We start from the raw sequence: 21280 nt of genomic DNA, 5'->3' as shown, positions 1-21280 counted from the left end.
AAAAGCAGCATTCAGCAGAAACTCAGCAAGGGCACACACAATCCGAACAGTGGAAAAAAAGGAGCTTTCTAGGCTTGTAAAGGAGACAGCACACATGCTTACACGAGGGACCCTGGGAACCCCCTACACCAACCAGCACAGATAAGACCCAAGAGCAAGTATCGCAAATCCTGAAAACAAAGAGAAACCACTTGACCTTTACACAGCGGCAGCTCAGGAGCCGGGACAGGCCCTGTAGTGAGGCCTATCCGCAGGCCGAAACGAAGCGGCCCCGCGCCCAGCTCACCGCACCCCGGCCGCCCGGCCCCTGCTATTCCGCCGCCGCAGGGAGACCGGATCGCCGCTGGCGCGGCCCACTGGGACGCTACCGAAGCAAAGGCAAAAGCAAGTGGCGGTCAGCCAGTCCAGAGGCACTCACCACCCTCAGGAGCCACCCTGCAGTATCGCATTTCGCGCCCTTTCCACCACCCCGGAACACAACACACCTGAACAACCAATCCTACACCCAGGCCACAACACGTGGGCCCAGAAGCGTCCTCTTATTAGCTCCCTCCTGTCTCGTGACACTCCTGCCCCTGCCACGGCAGGGCGGGGCGGGGCAGAGAAGAGCATGGGTGATTGGCTCTGCCGCTGCCGCGTGACCCTGCCGCACGTATTTCACCGGAGTGCGCAGGTGCTAGCGCGGCGTAGTGTGGGAGCTGTGGTATAGTCTCGGAAGTGCGTGTCTGCCGGTGGCGCACCAAGCCCCCCCCTCCCGGCCTGCGTGCTCCCCGGCTCTGTTTATTGTTGTGGTTTCACAGTGTCTGGCCCCGCCCCCGCCAACCAGGGCGGCGGGAAAGATGAGTGGCAGGTGGGACCGCCAATAGTATCGCGCGGAGGGCGCGGGGCTGGCCGCGTTCGATCCGCCATGTTAGGATTGTCGGGCAGCCTGACAGGGATTCACTTGCCTTCTCAGGAGCGCGGCATGGAACCGCAAGTGAACCTCCGCGTCGCCTGCCGTGGAGAGACCCAGAGTTTCCTGGTGTCAGACTCGGCGCACACGACGTGGGCGGATGTGGAGGCCATGGTGAGCGCTGCCCATCCCGCCTCGCCACAGGAGGCAGAGCGGAGGGCCCGCCGCGGGGCAGCGCTGCCGTAGCCGCGGTGCTGCAGCTGTGGGGAGCTGTCTTGGTGAGGCGCTGGGAGTTTAAGCGCCTCCGAGAGCCTAGCATCTTCTCTCTGGACTTCCTAAGCCGTGTCCCATATTTCACAGGCTGTTAGAACTGGTATTCTATTCTGCTGCGGTCTCAGGTTTTTCTTTAAGCGTTAACAGGAACTTTTACTCCTGTTACATACTTAGAGTGGCATGAAAGGCCTGTTTTGCTTAAAGCTTCATATCGGTCACTTGTTTTTCTGTGGGAGCAGGTCGCCGTAGCTGTGTGCTTTGCTCTTTTCCAGTTACGTATACTTGCTTTTGGCACTGTACTCGTGTAACGTACAGTCTGTTCCTCTTAATCTCCCATTCTTTTACTCATTCGAGTAGATATGGTGCAGTAACACTCTCCTGTTGCTTATAGAACGTTTTGCTGAAGATTTATCTTTGCTTTCTGGGGTACTGAGTCACTAACATACATTTTTTGGTTCCATCCTTCCTGGTGCCTTATGTGTGCTTGTTTGCATATAACTGTTTTTGCTAATGGGCCATGCATGCATACACAGTTGCGTATGAAGGTCTGTGTATCGTGCACTTGGTATATTGAGTAGTTTTTGTTAGGATGTTTATTTCCAGTGCTATTTAGTGAAAATTCCTGTATTGGCTAAGGTTGAAATTGTGTAGTAAGGATTCCCTTGATTACAATGAAGCTGCAGTGATTTTTTTTTTGTATTCTGTATCAACTGTTCTGCTTTTTTTAGCTTACTCAAAGTTGCATCTTAACAGATCTTGCCAGTATTTTATTTTCTCTTTTTCAGTTCTTTTTTTATCTAACATATTCCAGTGTATCTTGTAGGAGGTTCTTGCATTGTGAATTATTCAAATTTAAAGTTTGAACTGCATCAACTTCACTCATTGTATTTCAGTCATCTAGAAGAGGCTGTAGTTCAGGCTTAAAATACTTGGCAAGTAGATCATGCAGGAACGTATGAACTATTAGGAATCCTACTTGAATCAAAGCTGGAAGCAGATTGCTATGTAAGCATGGTGTTGCCCTTAATCTTAAGTAGTCTGAGAGGGAGGGTGTGTTTGTTCAAGGTGTGGTGTTCTATTATGATAACGTTTCTCTAAGCAAGGTAGTACCACTGGGTGTCTCTGCATTATGTTGTGTGAATTACTGTTTCAAGGTAGTATCAGTTAAACTGTGTCCTTCCTACGTTTTAATGTATTATTAAACATGTCTGGTGTTCATAAGGAATAACCTGATCTCTGATTCTAGCTTGAGTTCTAGGGGAACAATTTGTGGTACTAGATAGTGTAGATACAGACCACAGTTTCTTCTTGACAAGCTGAGTTGGTTCTCTTGCTGCACTCCCAAAATTAATTTGGGATATGTCACTGGAAGAACCCGCCTGTAGCACGTTCACTTGCAGAATGCATGTAGCTATGTCATTGTGCTCTTATGGTGCTATGTAAGTCCCAGCCATTTACTGTCTTCTAAGGCTGCTGGTGTTCTTCTGTTCGGTCCAGGGTAGCAGAATGTGTCTCAGATATAGCAGTTTTTCAGAGAGAGTTTCTATCGAGAAAAATACAGCTTGTGTAGGTAAATGATACAAAAATGCTCATGAGCCTCAAAGACTGTTACACAATGTAGAGAAACAACCGCCTTCATTTATGGTTAATTTGATGTTGGTTGTTCTGCCCTATTAATACAAGATACAAAATAGCTGCTCAGCTTTATTCTTCTGATTCTGATCTTTATAATGGATTTATATGTTCAAATGTACAGTGCATCAGCCAGTGAGTGGTAGAATGAGATACTTCGCTCTTCTTAATACTTGAATTAATCCTAGTTTCTCAAAACACAAATAGATTTGTGAAAAAAGTCTGTTTGCCTGTGTGAGCTGTCTTCCTAGTGCTTTTTAATGTAAAATTTAGCATTCAGTGATTGCTGGCTTTAGCCTTTATATATTGCAGTGTTTACTGTGACTGAGTTCATTAACCCTGAGCTAGTCCTCTTATAATGGAAAGGTTGTTATTATTTATTTTGAGGTAAACTTTAACTAGGGAAGGTGAAACATGAAAGAAATTAACTTTTTCATTATAGCACGTTAGTAAATGTTGGAGGCAAGGCACTGGGGAGAGTTGTTCAACTCCAGAAGAATGGATTTTGTAAAATAGTGTTTATTTCAACTGAGAAACTGAAGGGAGGGGTGGAAGGGTTAAAACATTTTTCCCTGTTAGTAGTAATGGTTAACTGAAAACATATGTAGTCCTGTCTCATTGTGGCTTTGCATTCTTTTTTCTTTACAGGTTAAAGTTTCCTTTGACCTGGACAACATTCAGATCAAATACATTGATGAGGATAATGATGAGGTAAAATACCCCCACCCCCCCCAGCAGGTCTACCAAAATATGACTGTTGTGAACCTTTCTGCCTCTTGATAATTTGTAGTGGGTCCTTCAGAGTGTGGATCAGAGGTGATGTTTTTGCCCCTTCGATAAGAAAATAACTATTAGTCTTGTGGTTTTACTCTTAATGTAGCGTACTTATTTTAAAATATTTTTTTGGAAGCTACTACCTTTCTTTTTCCCACCCTATAGAAACAGCCAGTGGTTCAGTGTGCTCTGAGGCGGGGATGCTTCTGTTGAGGGACTTTTTTATTTTTCATTTTATCAGAATAAGGTAGTTGTAACTATTTGTGTTTACAGCCATGGTAAAGTCCTGTCTCTTCAATCTATACTCCTTCCTCTGAAAAAAGTAGGTCCCCTGTCATTAGCATATGTTTACTTCAGTGATCTGGTGTACTCAAATCCTCTGCTTGTTTTATGCAAATGCTGTAATCTCCAAGCAGATTACTGACTCAGAAAACAAATTGGATACTTCTAGTTGTCCTTGTTGAGTAACTTCCTGCTTGGCATAACATCACCCTCTCATATTCTTTGTGTTTATCTAGAGATTTAGAGTAGAATGTAGCTCACAAACAGAACATAACTTTTGCAAACTCTGTGTTCCACTACTTGGTTTGTAGCTCTACTAAATTATGGAGATAGGGATCTTTGGTTTTCCCCCCCTGCCCCTAAGGGGAAATGTCAAGAGGCTTCCAGCAACATTTCAGGGAAAGATTGTCCCTTTATTTTCCAGCCTGTATTTATATAAATCTATAGATGCATCTGTTACTCTATCAGTATTTGAAAAAGATCTGTAAACGTTGTTCAGAATCCTGCAATACTGTAGTGATTAAATAGCTTCTTGTATTAGTAACTTCTATGTGCAAAATTGATAAATCATCACCTGTAGAAGGTGGGCTTGGCTTGTATCTAAATCAAAAGAACAATTAAGTGTTTCATGTTGGGCATTACAAGCAACTGGGTCCAACCTCTGTATACTTGTGTAGTGAACCCAGTGGTACCAGTGCTAGCTTACTTCCAGTAGATGACACCACACTTGTTCTGGATGCTAGTAGGTGCCAGAGACCTTGGTTATTGTGCAAATCTAATAAAGAACATGGTCTACTCCAGAACATCACAACATTGATTAATGATTAAACATGGCAGCAATAACAAATACGTGGGTGTTGGTCTCTTCTCCCTTCTAACTAGCAATAGAACGAGAGGAAATGGCCTCAAGTTGTGCCAGAGGAGGTTTAGACTGGATATTAGGAAAAATTTCTTTACTGAGAGAGTGGTCAAACATTGGAACAGGCTGTCCAGGGAGGTGGTGGAGTCACCATCACTGGAGGCGTTCAAAAAACATGTAGACATGGCATTTTGGGACATGGTTTAGTGAGCATGGTGGTGTCAGGTTGATGGTTGGACTTGATGATCTTACAGGTCTTTTCCAACCTTAATGATTCTGTGATTCTGTAATATCTGAAGGAGTGGTCTTTTAGAAACTCTGAATAAAAATACATTTATTCTGAAAACATGTTAAGAGAATCACAAAAATGTATCAGTGGCTATTACTCACTATTATTTCTCTTTGCAGGTCTCTGTGAATAGCAAAGGTGAGTTGCTACTTTACTGAAGTGAAAGCAGTAAACAGACTCCAATTGTTGTTCTGTTTCTGGAGAAACAGTTGAGAATGCTTGCTTTTTGATTTTGTGTATGGTTGGGCATCAAATTCTTCCCAAAGGAAGGAGCTTTTGATCCATAGGAACAAATTGGAAATTACTAAATTAAAGGAATGTGAAGTCTCTAGGCTGTGAGAACATGTTTGCTGTTACCGTATATACAGCTCCTTCCTTCAGTAGCACTATTTTAAAAGAATTTACAGAAGGTATGGGAGACACTCCTTGATGTAAGGGTCCCTAAATACTATGTACTAAACTTACATCTGTTGTTTGAGACAGGGGAAATTCACATTTCTTTCCCTTTTTCTTTAGAGGAATATGAAGAAGCTCTGAAGGTAAATGTTCTCTTTGACTTTTTCAATATATTTATCCTTCTCCAATGAGAATTGGTATCGCTGAGAAAAAAACAGCATTACCTGGCCCATGGAAATCAGAATAGCTCAGTTTTCTAGCTTTGGACACTAGCTTGAATGTTTTGCTACAATTTTTTTTCCATCCAGGCTAATTTTGATTTGTATAAATTAGTTGAATAGGCAGTTGTGATTCAGGGCCCTGAGCAGCCAAATCATGGGTTAAATGACTGGCTTTCTCAAACATTTAAACAGTAATTCCATGTTTGGAGATACTGGGCTCAAATGGGATCCCTTCAAAAATCCTGCCACGTAGACTCCAATATTGTACTTTCTGGCAATAAAACTTTTAATTAGTATCAATGCTTAGTTACTTTATAAGCAGTTAATTTTTCTTAAACAAAATAAAAATTGCATTCCTTTAAATTTCAGTTGTACAATACTAATGCTTTCAAGAACTTCTTGCTCGTGGTCTGAATTTCAAATCTGATAATAATTTGAAAATAATAATAAATTAAAATTTACTGTAAGTTCCTGGACAGAATCTCTATTGTTTACTGGCTCATATGAACAGCTTTATTGTAGATTGAAAAATTCCTTCAGAATAGCTACATAATTAACCTTTTGCTTATAATAAACTTTTCATAAGCATATTGGTAACCTTTAAGAAAGGCAGAGTAGACTATCACCTGGCTGTACCTTGGCATTTCACTCCGTCTTTCTTTTTATGTATGTTAGTCTTTCTTCAACCTCTCCAGTGTAGTGTAGTGCTGTATTTTTACAGGATTTTTTTATGGTGGTTGTAAGTGGAGTAAATGTGGTGTATGTATGTACTGTTTATTTAGATTGCAGTTAAACAAGGAAATCAACTTCAGATGAATGTGTATGGAGAAAACTCTTCTCTGAAAGAAACTTCATATTCTTCTTTGCAACTACATGGAAAAACTGTGACAGAAAAGTTGGCACCTCTTAAAGATGAGAAGAAACCTCTTTCGCACTATTCCATGCCAGCTCAGGGATTAGAGGAAGACTTAAAAAATGAAAAGGAGCTGACAATTCAGGTAGGATGCAGAGCTGGGTTATACGTTCATTAAAACAAAGAATTCATAAGTGTAATTCACTTTATAGACTGATCGTCATTTTTACCCATACATAAAAACTCTGAGTTCAGGAGTTGGTCTTCATTTTCAGCTACCTGCATCCACTGAAGCTTGCAAAATTGTTTTGAATGTCTTCAAGAGTGTATTTTGATGCTGCATTTAGAAATGCAGGTTCTTTCCTGTTGACCATTCTTAAGTATTTTGATAAACAAAGCAATTGGTCTCCTGAAGCCCTGATTGCCATCTAGTAACTTCTGCTTGACTTGGTTTCTTTGGCTTTGATGTGTAATTACACTCAAATGCTAATAAGGCAAAAATCTTTCAGGAAAATGTCCGTGGCTTCCTTGTCTTGCTTTTCCACTGTTTTCCAAAGCACTTGAAATTTTTTTTTGTAGAGACACTTGAGGGGAAAGGTATTTGAACGTGGTTAACTTGCTGTATTGAGGGTTTTTTGCAGCTTTGCATGCTTAAGGTTTGTGACTTATTTTTGTGGTGTGTGGTTTTGTTTGTTTTGTTTTTTCCCCAGCAAAAGTTAAACCACACTAGAACAGGAAGAACAAATGAAAATCCTCCAGGATGGTTTACTAGCTACTTGGAAACAGTAAGTGTGTTTTCTTCTGAATTTTAGTATTCTTAAAGGAATACATAAGAGGCTGTGGGTGGCGAAGATACCTCTGATGCATAGCTCTATACATCTGATCACACTTGCTCTCAGTACTTGTGACCAGGATCTAAAAGGGCATTTAGGCATCTAACCATTTTGCTTTTGTGGTGTTAAATGGAAACTAGATGTCTAACTATGACTTTACTGTGTAGGTGTTACCTTTAAAAAAAAAAGTTTGTTACATGCCACTTGTCAAAAGTGGATTGTTTGGTTTATGCACTTGATCAGTTTGAGTGTAGTTTTAAGTAGCTCCCATGCCAGAATCCTTGTTGCACTCCAGATAGTCATAGGGACTTCAGGGCACTCATGATGAGAGAGAGCATGAAATATGGTGTTGCTATTGGAGTCTCTTGTTTGACCAGTTTCAGTAGGGTAATGCTTAGGGTCTCTTGAGACTTGAAGCATAGCATTTGATGACCTTGCTTTTCTTGATTGTTCCGTTTAAGAAAATACTTTCAGAAGACCAATGAGTATAACCTATAAATTTATAAGATGTGGGTGTTAACTTGTTTTGAACAGCTAATAAACATCACTGAGAAGCAGTTAGATAGGAATGCTAAGAATTAATTAGCTAGTGAGTTCTTGAAACTGAAAAGTACAGTGGTACAATAGTATATGCATTTATTTTTAAGCTTTCTTTTCTAGCATCTCCCTTCCTTGGCCACTTCTTTCTGCAAACTAAAGATAGGGGAACTTGATGGTTGTATTTAAAACATCCCTGGTGGACAAAATCAGGACTTAATAATGATAGAGACTCCAGAGGGGTTTGTTGGGAGTGGTTAGTTGTCTCAGAGATTAGTTTCCTCCCCTTTGTGCCAGATTATGGGAGAACCTTAATATTGTAAACTTGAATATATGATTTTTAATTTGCCTTGTTAAAACTTATGGGCTGGTATTTTCTAAAATACAAATCTTCTTTGAGGAATGTGATACTTGTTTAACTTCATCTGGAATGTGCTGGGGGGATGGGAAGTGGATTCTGACCTGCTTATGACTTATGGATTGGGAGACTTGGGACAATGTAATCCAACTTTTGAAGCTGCATAGGTGGGTCTCATCCATGACTACTTTAATTTTTTTCCAGTTCAGGGAACAAGTAGTTAAGGAAACTGTTGAGAAACTGGAACAGAAGCTATATGAGAAGCTTGTTCATCACAATCAGCCTACAGATTTTTCTGAGAGCTCTGTTACAGCAGCACCTCCAACTTCAGAGAGCCAGTCAGAGAATGGCAACCAGTGTGACTGGCTGATCTCCTGCTGCAACTGCCAGGCCCGAATTGTTGGAGTTCGCTACCAGTGCAGGTAGAAAATGGTGGGAGATGGGAGTGTGGGAAACCTAACATGTAAGGCATGTGAATGAGTCTGAGAAACTATCTTGGTGTTGTAGACTTCTAGATTTATAATCTGCAGCGTGCTGTACATTTCAGAACCCCTAGCATGTGTCTCAAACTGCTTATGATCTCTGTTGTGGTGACTAGACCTTATCTACATAAGAGCAAAATTAATACTATTTTGAGAAAATGTGATTGTTAAAACAAAGTGAGAGAACTTTATCACACTTGCTATGTTCTCAAACACTCTTTGTTTTTTGCATATAACATGCAGTAATTGTAAAGGAAAATGTTTCATTCAGTTAACTAAACAAAAAACCCAACACTTATAAACACCAGTCTGTAATAGTTCTGTATTTAGTTCTGACAGTGAGACTAAGGCAGGTCATGCTTTTTTTGACCTCACTGTTGTCAGTTTAATAACATGAAATATGTTTTGATGAGTGTCTTAAGTGAGGTGTCAAAAGTGAGGTAAATATTTTAGGACTAGGCAGCAGCAGTGATTGGAATGCCAACAGGGGTTTTTCTTTGGATGTTTATTTTTCTTGCTGGCAGGAGTTGACAGTCTGTGTTTTACCAGTCCTATTCCTGCAGGAGCAATCTGCTTTGCATCCCTGAATACTTCAGTTGACATACCCTCTATGTTTTCAGAATTATGATGCTGTTTCTGGCATTGGATTTTGGTATAATGTTTTATCCTTTATGGCAACAATTGTTAGTCACTTGTGCTAGAGGAAACGTAAGTTTTTTTCAATGTGTATTCAAGAAGGAAGTGAGAACTGTGTTGCAGTTTTGCCAGGAGAGATACTGATCTAGATATTCCAGATGGCTCCAAATTTTGATGTGTAAGTGAGAGAACTAGCTTCTGTTTCACTTGGGCACTGCTTACAATGGTAGTATGATAAAGAATTGTTTCCCTGCAGAAATGTAAGGATTAATTATCCTTCAGTGTCTTTTTCTAGTGCATTGATTCTTTGTCTGCCTCTTGGTAACCTCCTGCCTTTTCTGCTTTGCAGCCTTTGTCCAGCCTACAATATCTGTGAACAGTGTGAAGCGGGAACATATGCACATGACCCTAATCATGTCCTGTTAAAGCTGCGAAGACCTATACTATGTATTGCTGAAAATTGCAGCCTTGCAGAGTTTTCACCTCGCCTGCCTGCTACTCTGGAGCAAGTTAGGTAAATGGTGGTACCTGTCAGTACCTGACAAGATTATCCTGATAGCAAAGTGGAAACACCTGTATTGGGGCTGATGTTCAGCTTTTTATTTTAGATTTAGAGATAACAAGAATTGGAAATGGTGCTCAAACTTTATTGTGGGTAGCTAAAAATAACTATGTATTTATAAATGGCTTAAGTCATGAATCTTACAGGTTTTTTAATAACAAAGTAGAAAAGACAGAATTTTGTGTCATAGGTGGGTAGCAAACTTTGAGACCTTGCTTTTTCTTTGAGCATATTCTAATCTGCCTTTAAGTTTGCTCTTTCACTGAGGACATTCAAAATATCTTCACAAGCAACTGTGAAGATGTTCTCTTAAAATCATCTGGTATCCAATCTAGAAGCATAAGACATTTTGTGAAGTGTTCCCTTTGAGGGTAAGACTGGGTTGGCTAAAGCTAAATTGTAAGCAACTTAATGTATTGTAACAAGGTGGCTTATTCTTTCTGCAGGCTCCAGAAACAGATGGACAAAAGATTTCTGAAGGCAGAAAAGCAAAGATTACGAGCAGAGAAGAAACAGCGAAAGGCAGAGGTCCGAGAGCTCAAAAAGCAGCTAAAATTGCACAGGAAAATTAATCTGTGGAACTCTGTCCATGTATTGGAAACTAGTGGCTCACCTACTCTGAAATCTGAGAGTCTCCAACCTAATACCTTCCTGTAAGAGACGTTGTTAGCTGAGCATTTCTTAGTTGTGCTGTCTGTCCTTTCGTGATGAGACCAAGTTAAAGTTACAGGAGGGTGGTTGTGAAATGGCTTATTTAAAGTATTATTTGTCACTGGTCCCTGTGAGAACTTTGTCTAAATAGAATTTGCAAGGTGGAGTGTTTTTATTGTTTTTACTTGGGAGGAGAGTAGGAGAAGAAAAAAAGCAACTGATGGTTATTGCCAGAAACTTAGATTGATACAGATTTAGGAGGAAGGGGAGTACCTAGGGTTACATGTATACTCATGCATGTGCCTACAGTGTAAGTTAACATTACTGCCAGTTTCAAAAAGTCTGTATCTTCCTGTTATATGTTAAGTGTCTCTGCATAGTCAAATATGTTCTGAGTGCCTATGTTCAGTAATCTTTTTCTTCTTTTTTCCTTTTTTACGTGCTCTTAGGCTGAGACTCTTAGACAGCAGCTTTTGCAGGCAAACACTTCGCATTTTCCGTTCCCTTTGGTTTTATGAATGTACAGGTGTAAAACTTGTATAGTTCTAATTTCTTTAATTCATCCCTTCTGTTTAAGTTATTTAAAAGTCAAATTAACATTAATCAGTTACTTACATGTGTGGGGAGCTTGAAATAGCTATCTTTGCTTCCTTTTTGATAAACAAGCATATTACAGGAACAAACCTGATGCTAATTAGGGCTGATTTTTTTATCTTTTGAAGTTGGCATGCATATGAGCTGCTTCACAAGCTCCCTCTCAGTGTGCCCAAATTAACAGTAAAGCTTTGGATTAAATCTATTTTTGAGGCCCTTTCAGGGAAAGTCTGTGGTTTCTTGCTGAAAAATGATGCTTGTAAGGCCAAATAAAAGACACTAGTGCTTAGACTATAGCACAATCTTTTTGATTCAATACCATAAAGATAATGACTTCCTTCTCTAAGAGAATAGCATAGCCTGAAGTGCTGTAAGACTAAATCAAATGAAGAACAGTGAACTTTCCTCTGTTAAACCTGAGTTCTGTAATTATAATATTCCCCCAAGTAAGCAAATCTTGTTTTGAGGTGTTTCTTCTTTCCTTGAGCAAAGGAAAGCAAACTGCTTTGTGGTGTTAAGTCTAAACATGAAAACGGTAGCTGAAACATTAGAATTTTGAAACACTTCTAGAGGTGAAAGAAGAAAACAAACTAAATGGCCTCCTCCATTTTTAGCCAGTGAAATAGCAGCTGTACAACTTCCTCAATAATGGTGTTTTTCTGGTGTATTTGTTTGTTTCCTCCCCCCCCCAATCCCAGGAGTCCTAGTCAACCCTTCCAAGCAATTGTCCCAACACTAAGTGCAGTATTTGTGGATGAGAATTTGCCAGACGGGACTCACTTGCAACCAGGGACAAAGTTTATCAAACACTGGCGAATGAAAAATACTGGCAGTGTGGAATGGAGCTCAGACACAAAGGTATCTTTCCTTTGCTATTACTTTTACACACTGATATAGTTCTGGAAGATAATATTTGTATGCATTAGGAATCTGAATTCTCTGTCAGAACCCTTTTAGGATTTCATTTGACCTGTTAATTCACAAGCTGGGAATTCTGGGGCAATAACCTGTCTAGGTACTCTTCACAACTGCAGACTATAGGAGAAAAGCAATCAAAATTAACATCACTGAACAGTCTTCCAGTGCTGTTACAATGTTACAGTTCAACCCTGTTTACAACAGCTGTGTTGCTTTTCTGGCTTCAAAAAGCCTTTCTTCTGCGAGTGACTGAGTTCTTGCTGAAAGATGGGGATATCTTCTTACTTTGTGGTGATAGTGACTAATGTGAGAATGTTTACTAGCAGCCTCTCTTCTCCATGCCTAGTGTCTACAGAGCCTTTCAGCAGAGGACCTTTAAGTGCTCCTTACTGCCCACAGTTTGCAGAGAAGCTTGTGAAGTTAACTTCTGCTTTTTCTGTTGTATATTTCAGCTGAAACTTATGTGGGGAAATCTGACCTTGGCATCTTCTGAAAAAAAAGATGTGTTAGTGCCATCCCTTCCATCGGGGCAAGTAGGAACTGTTTCAGTGGAGTTTGTAGCTCCTAATATAGAAGGAACTTACACGTCTCACTGGAGACTGTCACACAGAGGGGAGCAGTTTGGGCCCAGGATCTGGTGCAGTATTGTCGTGGATCCCTCCCCAGCTACTGACTATCTAGAAAGCAATTTGAAGGATTCTGACTTCTGTCAGAAGGATAAAGTTCCCAGCACCAAACAGGCAAGTAACTCATATAGTATTTGGGGCAGTTCTGAATTGCCTAGTAAAGGAGCAATGAATATTGTTTGGTGCAAAGGCGTAGTGTTCCTAACTATATGAATTGCGAGGGGATTATTTTTAGTTGTTTGCTTCTAACTTTTTAATAAAAGAAACACAACTTTTATTGCATTTGTAAGTTCTAAAATGGTCATTCTTCTTGACAGGCATGGGATTAGTAATCAGTCTGCAGCTATTCGTCTAGTTCTTTGATTGAACTGAAACACTTCAGGATTTCTCTTTATGTTAGCTCTTGTCCCTTTGGCTCTAAAATAAGTTGAATTAAACCTCTTTTCAAGTTACTTGTGTTCTTATACACAGTATTCAGGCTTTACATTTAATGTAATTGTTTTGTTTGCTGCCTGCCTTAAGGGGCTTCTGGGACATTGGTTTTTTTGCTTTTGCAGGATGCTTCCTTAAAGGCAGAAGCAGGTGCTCAACTGATGGGGAAAATCATGGAACAGGCTGAAATACCTCTGCCAAGTATTCCTTTAAACATCAAAAATCTGCCAAGTGAGAGAGAATTTTATATCCCATCTGTTGATCTCCTCACTGCACAGGTAAAATGCTAAAATTCAGCTAGAGATAAAACAAACCACCTTGGGTTTGATATATAGGTACAAAGAAGAATAATAAGAATAAAAAGCTTCTGAGCTCCAAAATAACTACTGTATTTTCAGGAAGAGTACATTGCATTTTATATGGCAGAAGTATTTTCTTGAGTTAGTATTGGGGACTGTCACTATATGGAAGGCGTATGTGCAGGACAGACTAAGATTCTCAATAGTCACAGGGTTGGGTTTTTCTCTGGTGCATAACAAGGGAGTATTTAGCTTTGCTTTTTGCTGCCCTAATTTGTGTGTCATATATTCTATGACCTGGATGTATGTTCTGCCCTCTCTCCGAGATCATTCTGAGTAATTAACAAAGTGGAGTAGACTTATTTGTAAGTTAATGGGATCTAATGCTGGGAAGTACAGCATAAAATTCCACTTCAGGGTTTGCTGATGAAAACTGTGTGATGTTTCCTTCTGTAGGATTTGCTGTCCTTTGAGCTGTTGGACATTAATATTGTGCAGGAATTGGAGCGAGTGCCACACAATACTCCTGTTGGTAAGGTTCTTCTTACATTCTGTGCGCTGTCTCTGGCATTCTGAGTTAACTGTTTACCCAATGAAAACCTGAACTTATTTGTGCAAAAGGCTTATTTGCTCTTCAGGGTAGAGTGTCTTCCCAGCTCTCCTGTCTTTTCATTTTAATTCTTGCTGCAGTCTTAGAGGAGATATTTGATAGTGCTTTGTATCCTTTGTATTTTTCAGTCTTAGCTTCTTTTCAGCTTCACATCCCCAAGACCATAAGATTCCAGACGTTGAAGGCGGCTGCCATTTTCTTTGCTCAACCAGTGCCACTGTAATGCAAAGCTAGTTGTTGTTTATTTCACCAAATTATCTTGTAAGATAACTGGGTTTCTTCAGTCCTGGAAGAACATCCCTTAAAAAAGGATAACCACTTAAAAGGTTGCCTCCTGGAGGAAGGAAGGTTCCTACTCCTTTAGTGCCAATTATCTTTGCTACCTTTGTTTTTCAGACATGACTCCATGCATGTCCCCTTTGCCACATGATAGCCCCTTGCTGGAGAAACCTGGCTTAGGTCAGATAGAGGAGGAGAATGAGGGGAGTGGATTTAAACTAGTGCCTGGTAAGCAGTAGTTGTGGGGAGCTTGGGGGTGAGGGGAGGAGGATATTGTCACTTCCATGCAGTCAGCAGTCTTAATGTCTAAAAAGAATTCTAACTCCTGTCTTTCCCTTCTGTGGAGAAACAAACAGTTGTTTGGCTCATAAACCTGTAGTCTGACGCTAGTCTGTGATTGTAGAGGCTGAGCATAATACATGTAGAATTTAGCAATACAAATGCTTCTCTTGACTTGTCTACTAGAATTGTTGGGGGAATTAATAATTTGCCCTTTATAGACTAGATTATACTCAAACACTCCAGGTATGGCCTCCATACTTCTCAATCACTTTCACATCCAACTTGAACTGAATTCCAAAATATTTCAGTTTTTAAAAAGAATTAACACATGGAGTCAATATTAGCCTTGGCTAGCCTAAAAAAATTTTTATACTTACATTTCCTTGTGGTGGTGTTAAAATAATTGATTATGTTTCCCTTTCAAAGGAATGACAGAAACCTGCTTTTCTGCAGATACTTGCATAGTGAAAGTGAAAGCTGAACATCCATTGAACCAGGAGGAAGGGGAAGAAGATATGAGTGGGACTCAGTTTGTCTGTGAAACTGTAATTCGCTCTCTAACTCTGGATGCTGCACCTGACCATAAGCCCCCACAAAAAAAGAAAATTATCCAGAGTAAGTACTGTTTGTAGCTGGCTTCTGTGGCTTTACTTTTTTGCAGTCAGACATTGGCCACAAATTACCCTGCACTGCAGGTGGTGATATTGCTTTGTTTTTCCTGATTATTTTATTAGACTCTTTACAAACATTGCAAGACACCTTCAGTTGCAATGTGATAAATGAAGAATCTCCTAGGATAAAAACTAATTCCACTTCCAAAAAGGAAGCAAAGATTCATCAGTCAGAGGCAATGACAGAAAATGACTGTGGTAAGTAAAATAGGTTTGAATTTAAGATACAGCTGTAATAAAGGCTACAAAAAAAGCAGGTGTAGAAAGATCTGATGCTGTTCTAGGAAATTTGATCTTCATTAGGTCAAGAGAATCATTATTACATCAGAAAATTGGTGTTAGTACTCTGAACAAGCAGCTAGTTTAACAACTGCTTTAAAAAAAGTGAAATTGAGACATAAAGGTTCCAGTGGGGTATTCAGATAAGCGCTCATATGTTAAGCATGGCTGGTGCTTCCATATTTTGTACGTGTAGCTTGAAGTCAGTGCTTTGAACTTTCCGATGCATGTAATTTAGGCGCTGAAAACTACTGTTTAAGTTCTCAGTGTAGCTCTTACTCATATTTTTATTGTAAGCATTAGTACCAGCAGCATATCTGCATAGGCTTAACATTAAGATCTATCACTGTTTCATACTACATCCCCACCCTCCCCACAATAGACAAAGAAAATTATACCATTAATATCAGCAGCAGAGGTTTACAGTTGTTTCAGAATACTTGCCTTTTATATCTGGACAATACTGTCTTTGCTGTTATCCATACAAAATGAACAATTGTTAATACTTCACTTTTTTTTTTCTGTTAGGGGATCTTCCACTGTCTGATGAGAGAGCAAGCCCCTGTAGTGATATTGGCAATTCTGATGAAGAGGAAGATGATGATAAAGATGATGTTCAAAGTCAAGGCTCCTCTGCTTCATCAGAGGATTATATCATCGTTCTCCCTGAGTGCTTTGACACCAGTCGTCCTTTAGGGGAGTCTATGTATAGTTCGGCTCTTTCTCAGCCCAGTTTGGAAAAGACAGGAGAACCTGAAACAGGAGCCGAGAATCCAGAAGGGGGAAGCCAGCCACAGATCCACAGCGTCAGCGATATTTTGACAACTTCGCAAACACTGGCTGTAGTACCATTAACCCCAGAGATCGTGGACACCTTACCCCAGACACAAAGGTATGCTTCTTCAACAAGAACAAAATGGTTATTTCAGTGTTGCTGTAGAGTCTGCAGTGTGTTGTGCTTGAAGTTCAGTGTCCAAACAGAAATTGTTGCAACAAAAGTTTTGCCACATACTGGAGTGAACATCCTAAATCCTGCAACTTTTTATAAAGCCTGTACTCACTGATTAGGTGAGTGTAAGAGGGAAAGAAGGGAGTGTGTGAAGCTTTTTCTTCTGTCTGTTGATCTTGACTTACCTACGTGTGTACATGTAGAATAAAAGTAGTAAAAGTAGGGTTTTTTGCCTTATGTTCTCAGGAATCTTGCATGTCTTCAGAATCATATCTTCCAAGAACCAAACATACCTGCTTCAGAGAATATCTCTTCTACTCCTCATAATCAAATAAGAGAAGGTATTGACAGTACTTAATGAAGGGTTCATCCACAGTTATCACCTGTTCCTTATGCCTTGTATTGGATTTGATGTCTTGATTTCTGCTGTCCTCAAGAATAACTACCAAGTAATGATTGTTTTTTTCTCTGGGTGTTGAAATTTCACTGTATAGAAGATTTGAATAAAGAAGTAATTGGCTTTGTGGATCAGCTAAGACCATCTATTAATTAGAAATGGTAGGATGGTACTCAGAAGTATTTGTAGACATCTGGAAAACTACCTCAGTCTGCAGTTAATGAGCTATGTATTTAAGCTGTTACAGTCACTGGGAGCTCAGGCAGCAGTTCATGTCATGTTAAAGTACACACCCACTGACTAATCAGCCAGTGGCTTCTGAAATACTTCTAATTGTTTTGACTGCAGTGAGAATCCTGTATGGATAGTTTGTGTCTGGATAACTAAACTTGAAAGTATTAATTTTGGACTGAATCCCACTCCTTACCATTTATGTACATATTGCATCTCTTCAGCTTGTCATTAACTGGACATGTTGATAAGGTATTTTTTTCTTCCTGTTCCAGAACCCAGTGGTGAAGACAGTCATGGACCAGGATCTTCTGGATTTCTAACTAGTAAACGGAAGTGCTCAGAATACCCAAGGTAATGAAGCTGAAGCTGTGACTTCCCAAATACTGTTTTAAATGAAGAATTGCGAAATTAGGCACCTAGGAAAAAGCACTAGCTTACACATTTCATGTAGTCAGTATTTTGGTAGAAAGGCCTCCCTTCTTAAAGGAAACATATGCTGAATTATATAATGTTATATTTTCATAAGATGTCGGTTTCTTATGAAGAAAGGATGAAGGATGCAGAATTGGCAAGCAAAAGTGTATGAAGAGCTCAAGCTGAATCCTTCTAAAATTCTGTGGGGGTTTTCTGGAAAATCTCAGGATTCTTAAAATAGGGATTTCGTAAGTTAGCTGCAAAGTTAAGCATCTTAAGATACTGAGACTGGAGGAATAAGACAAAACATTGAGCAGAACATTAAGTGACTTAAGAATTGATGGAAAATAAACGGAGGTTACCCTGGCCTGAATGGACATGTTGCAGTGCACAGCTTTCATTTATAGATGTACTCTTCTGCGTGAGAATACTTAATTCTTTACAAACGGCCATGTTACGGAAACCAAGCTAATGTACTTCAGCATAAACCCACAATTTAATAGAGGGTATCAAGAAAGGAGTGAGCTTCCTGGATAGCTCAATTCCCAAACAGCAATCATTCCTTTGCATCATAGGTTGTTCTCTCCAACAAGAACTAAATCTCAGATGGCACATCAACAGGGAGAGACTTGCATTTCACGTGAAACAAACACTTGGCTTTACTGACCCTAAAGTAATACCTGACTTCTCTGCAGATACCCTCAAGGAAGCAGCATTGCAGGAGAACTAGTTAAAGGAGCTTTGTCAGTTGCTGCTTCTGCCTACAAAGCATTATTTGCTGGACCACCCGTTATAGAACAGGTAAATGTCTTTCCTGTATGCTATGTGAGTTTCCTAGAATATCAACCTTAAAATTACAGGTCTATGTTTTATGAATTATCAAAATCCTACATAGGCCTTCATGCAGCAGTAAAATGTTAAGCTTGGTGGCATCCCTTTGAAGTATGCTCCACCAGCAGATAAGGAAATCCATACCGTGGAGATAGAAGCAAGTGTCTTACAGCGTCGTGTAAGAATAGTAATTCACCTTTGTAAGTGAATAGTGAAAGTGAATATAAACAGTTTAATTGTGGACAGAATGGCCTCTGTGCCTTAATTATATTACAGTATAATGCAGGACCACAGCTTCAAATGGCAAAAATCAATTATCTTTACTATCTTTTTGTTTTCAGCAGCCTGCAGCTACAGAAGAGCACACTGCCACTCTTCTATCAAGTCTGTGTGAGATGGGATTCTGTGACAGGCGGTTAAACCTGCGACTGCTGAAGAAACACAACAATAATATGGTTCAAGTGGTAACTGAATTGCTTCAGATCAGTAACAGTGACTGGTACAGCAGTAGATGCTGAACCTTCCTAGTGGAGGAATTGTCTTCATTGAGTAAACTCTCATTAAACACTGCAACAGTAGCAGGCTGCTCCTCAGCTGTTTTTGGTTTCGAGGCATGACTAAAACTTTGATATGTCTTTGAGCTTTTGACTTTTTTCTCATGGAAATGTCAAACACTGTTTGTCACAGCATCTTATGAATTGGAGACCAGAATTTCAACTGTTATTTTGACCTCGTAGTGAAATGAGTAGTCTTTAAGTCTCTAATTCCATATTGAATCCTTTTATCAGGGAATCCTGTAGAATTACTTTAAACTTTGATCCAGATGAAACTTCCCCTTTTATTGTGTGCAAGATATTTTTTTTTTTAGGCAGCTGGAAGCCTGTTTTGTTGACTTTTAACAAGCTTTGGAATAGGAACCAATGTAAAATGCTGCTCTAAAATGTAGTCTTGCCTAATTTACAAGAGATGCCCACAACTAGCAAGTTGTTTCTTCTGATACGATTTAGTAATGGATTTGTCTAATGCATGACAGTAATGTAACAGACTTAAGCTTTACAAATGATTCTTAGAAAAAGGTTGCTCATACATGAAAGCCATCTTGAACCATCAAACAACTTGTGAAAAGTCTGAAAGTGTAACCACTGTTAAACTGATGAATACCAGGAAAGTCATTGTTTCTTGCAGCAGAATGAAGCAGGAGAGTGAATTTACCAGCAGCAGTTGAACCATCTCTAGTATTGATAGTGCAAAACATATCTCTAACAGGAAAATATAGCCTACATAAAATACTTTGTTAAAAATGGAGCGCTAGGGTAGGAAAGGCCTTTCTAAGAATCTTTACAGGCTCTTTGTAAAAATGTTAAAAATCTTACTACTATCGTTTTTCAGTATTGTGCACACCTTTTATTCTGTTAATATTACATAGAAGAATTGAAGAATGTGTAGAAACCTAGACCTGAATTGGAGTACAAATTCTGGTAAAGTTTAGGAATGGGAAGAGTGCTTGAGGTAGGGATTGTGTGACTTGCATCATAGTTTGAAAAATGCATTAACTTAAGCAGTTTTAAGTGTATGGTCTCCTGTGATGGTTCTAGCTGCTCCCGTGTTTCCATAGATACATCTGTAGGATTCATTTTTCTCACAAGATTTTGCTTTAGATGCCCATATTTAATGTGTAAATCTAAGAATTCCCCTCTAAATGTGAGAGAGATTCTATTCTGAAGAATCACGAGGAATGAGCAACATACACTGCTGTGCAGTGGTGTATCCGTAGATAACTTTTTCAGAGTCCATCCTCTGAGGGCAACAGCAGTGTTGGTTATGTTCTTACTTTCAAGCAAACTTTTTTCCTTGCTGCAGTAAGAGACCATTGATCCTAAAATATTTTATTACTGCTGCTTCAAACTAAGGTGTCCTGGTTTTGTCACAACGTAGCTGAAGCAGAATCAGTATTGTGACTGACCAGATGATCAGTAGTAGTAATTTTTTTAAAAGACATAATACCCTTAGAGATAAGATGCCATTAAAATAATTGAAGAAAAAAATGTATCATACCATTTTTGTTTTAAACCTATTTTTATAGATTGTGGAAGATATACTCTGAAATGTTTATTTTGAAATAAGTAGAATTATTTTGCAGTGTTTCCCATCTCTCTGTACACCAGTACAGCTGTCTGCTGTGGACCAGATAGAACTTGAAACTACTGGGTTTTTCCCATGTGAACTTATGCATAATGTTTTGAGTACCTTTTGGCTTATGCCTCCTCTAGAACGAGGAGGAGGATGGGACATGGATGAAGTGCAGTATCTGGTGAAATTTCTAAGCATAGTGTGGCTGTCTGCTTTTATCTGGAATGCCCAGCAGGACACGTGTTCTTTCTGTGTGTACCTTCATATTTAGAATGTTAATGTGTTCTATAAATTAACAAAACACTAAAATGTTTGAGGAGGGAACACTTCATTGCAGATTGAAATGTGAAGTGTGAAATGCTGTTTTCTTTAGGTTACTTTTTACTAGGGTTTAGATATGTATGCTCAGGCTTAAGATGTATTTCTGTTGGCTTTGTATATTTTGTTAATGGATGCATGGTATAATTTATAATACATTCTATAGTGCAGATATGACCTCTCTATCTCATTTAGGGTGAGCACTTTAACGTCCTCTGTGATGGGGGGGAGGGAGAGGACCGCCTTTCCCCCCGTCCTTACAATAAAACTTTTTCCCTCCGCCTCTCCCTCGGGCTCTTCACCAGCGGCGGGTGGCGCGGCAGGCCGGGCAGGAGCGCTCGGCGGTGGCCGTGGGCGGCCCGCCCCGCTCCCCCGGGCCGCTGCCTTCCAGCGGCGGCGTGAGGGCCGCGGCCGGGCGGCCGCCCCCGCTTCCGCCGGGGGCACGTGCCCTCGGCCGGAGCCGTTCCGCCCCGCGGCGCTTTCGGTT

At 40.0% G+C, this 21280-nt stretch overlaps 1 protein-coding gene across 1 annotated transcript; it reads left to right on the top strand.

The window, feature by feature from the left end:
- Positions 1-956: 956 nt before the first annotated feature.
- NBR1 (NBR1 autophagy cargo receptor) lies at positions 957-20967 on the top strand. Its single transcript, XM_009819338.2, has 21 exons — positions 957-1066; positions 3446-3508; positions 5121-5139; positions 5518-5540; positions 6401-6616; positions 7182-7256; positions 8404-8621; positions 9667-9831; positions 10326-10532; positions 11823-11982; positions 12495-12782; positions 13226-13378; positions 13856-13931; positions 14406-14516; positions 14997-15185; positions 15305-15439; positions 16049-16412; positions 16716-16810; positions 17373-17451; positions 18210-18315; positions 18687-20967. The coding sequence occupies exons 1-21, from the start codon at positions 965-967 to the stop codon at positions 18861-18863; spliced, it is 3021 nt and encodes a 1006-aa protein (XP_009817640.2). The 5' UTR covers positions 957-964; the 3' UTR covers positions 18864-20967.
- The last annotated feature ends 313 nt before the right edge of the window (positions 20968-21280 follow it).

This window comes from Gavia stellata, chromosome 28 (assembly GCF_030936135.1).
Source record: "Gavia stellata isolate bGavSte3 chromosome 28, bGavSte3.hap2, whole genome shotgun sequence".
Lineage (NCBI taxonomy): Eukaryota > Metazoa > Chordata > Aves > Gaviiformes > Gaviidae > Gavia > Gavia stellata.
The sequence above is the reverse complement of the archived record's forward strand: the minus strand, read 5'-3'. Positions and strand labels throughout refer to the sequence as shown.

Bases quoted from the DNA above. Each gene is read 5' to 3' on its own strand.
- NBR1 (XM_009819338.2), top strand. From the start codon at position 965: ATGGAACCGCAAGTGAACCTCCGCGTCGCCTGCCGTGGAGAGACCCAG. The intron at 13,932-14,405 runs GTAAGGTTCTTC...TTTGTTTTTCAG, and splicing joins GCCACACAATACTCCTGTTG to ACATGACTCCATGCATGTCC. The intron at 16,811-17,372 runs GTATTGACAGTA...TTCCTGTTCCAG, and splicing joins TCATAATCAAATAAGAGAAG to AACCCAGTGGTGAAGACAGT.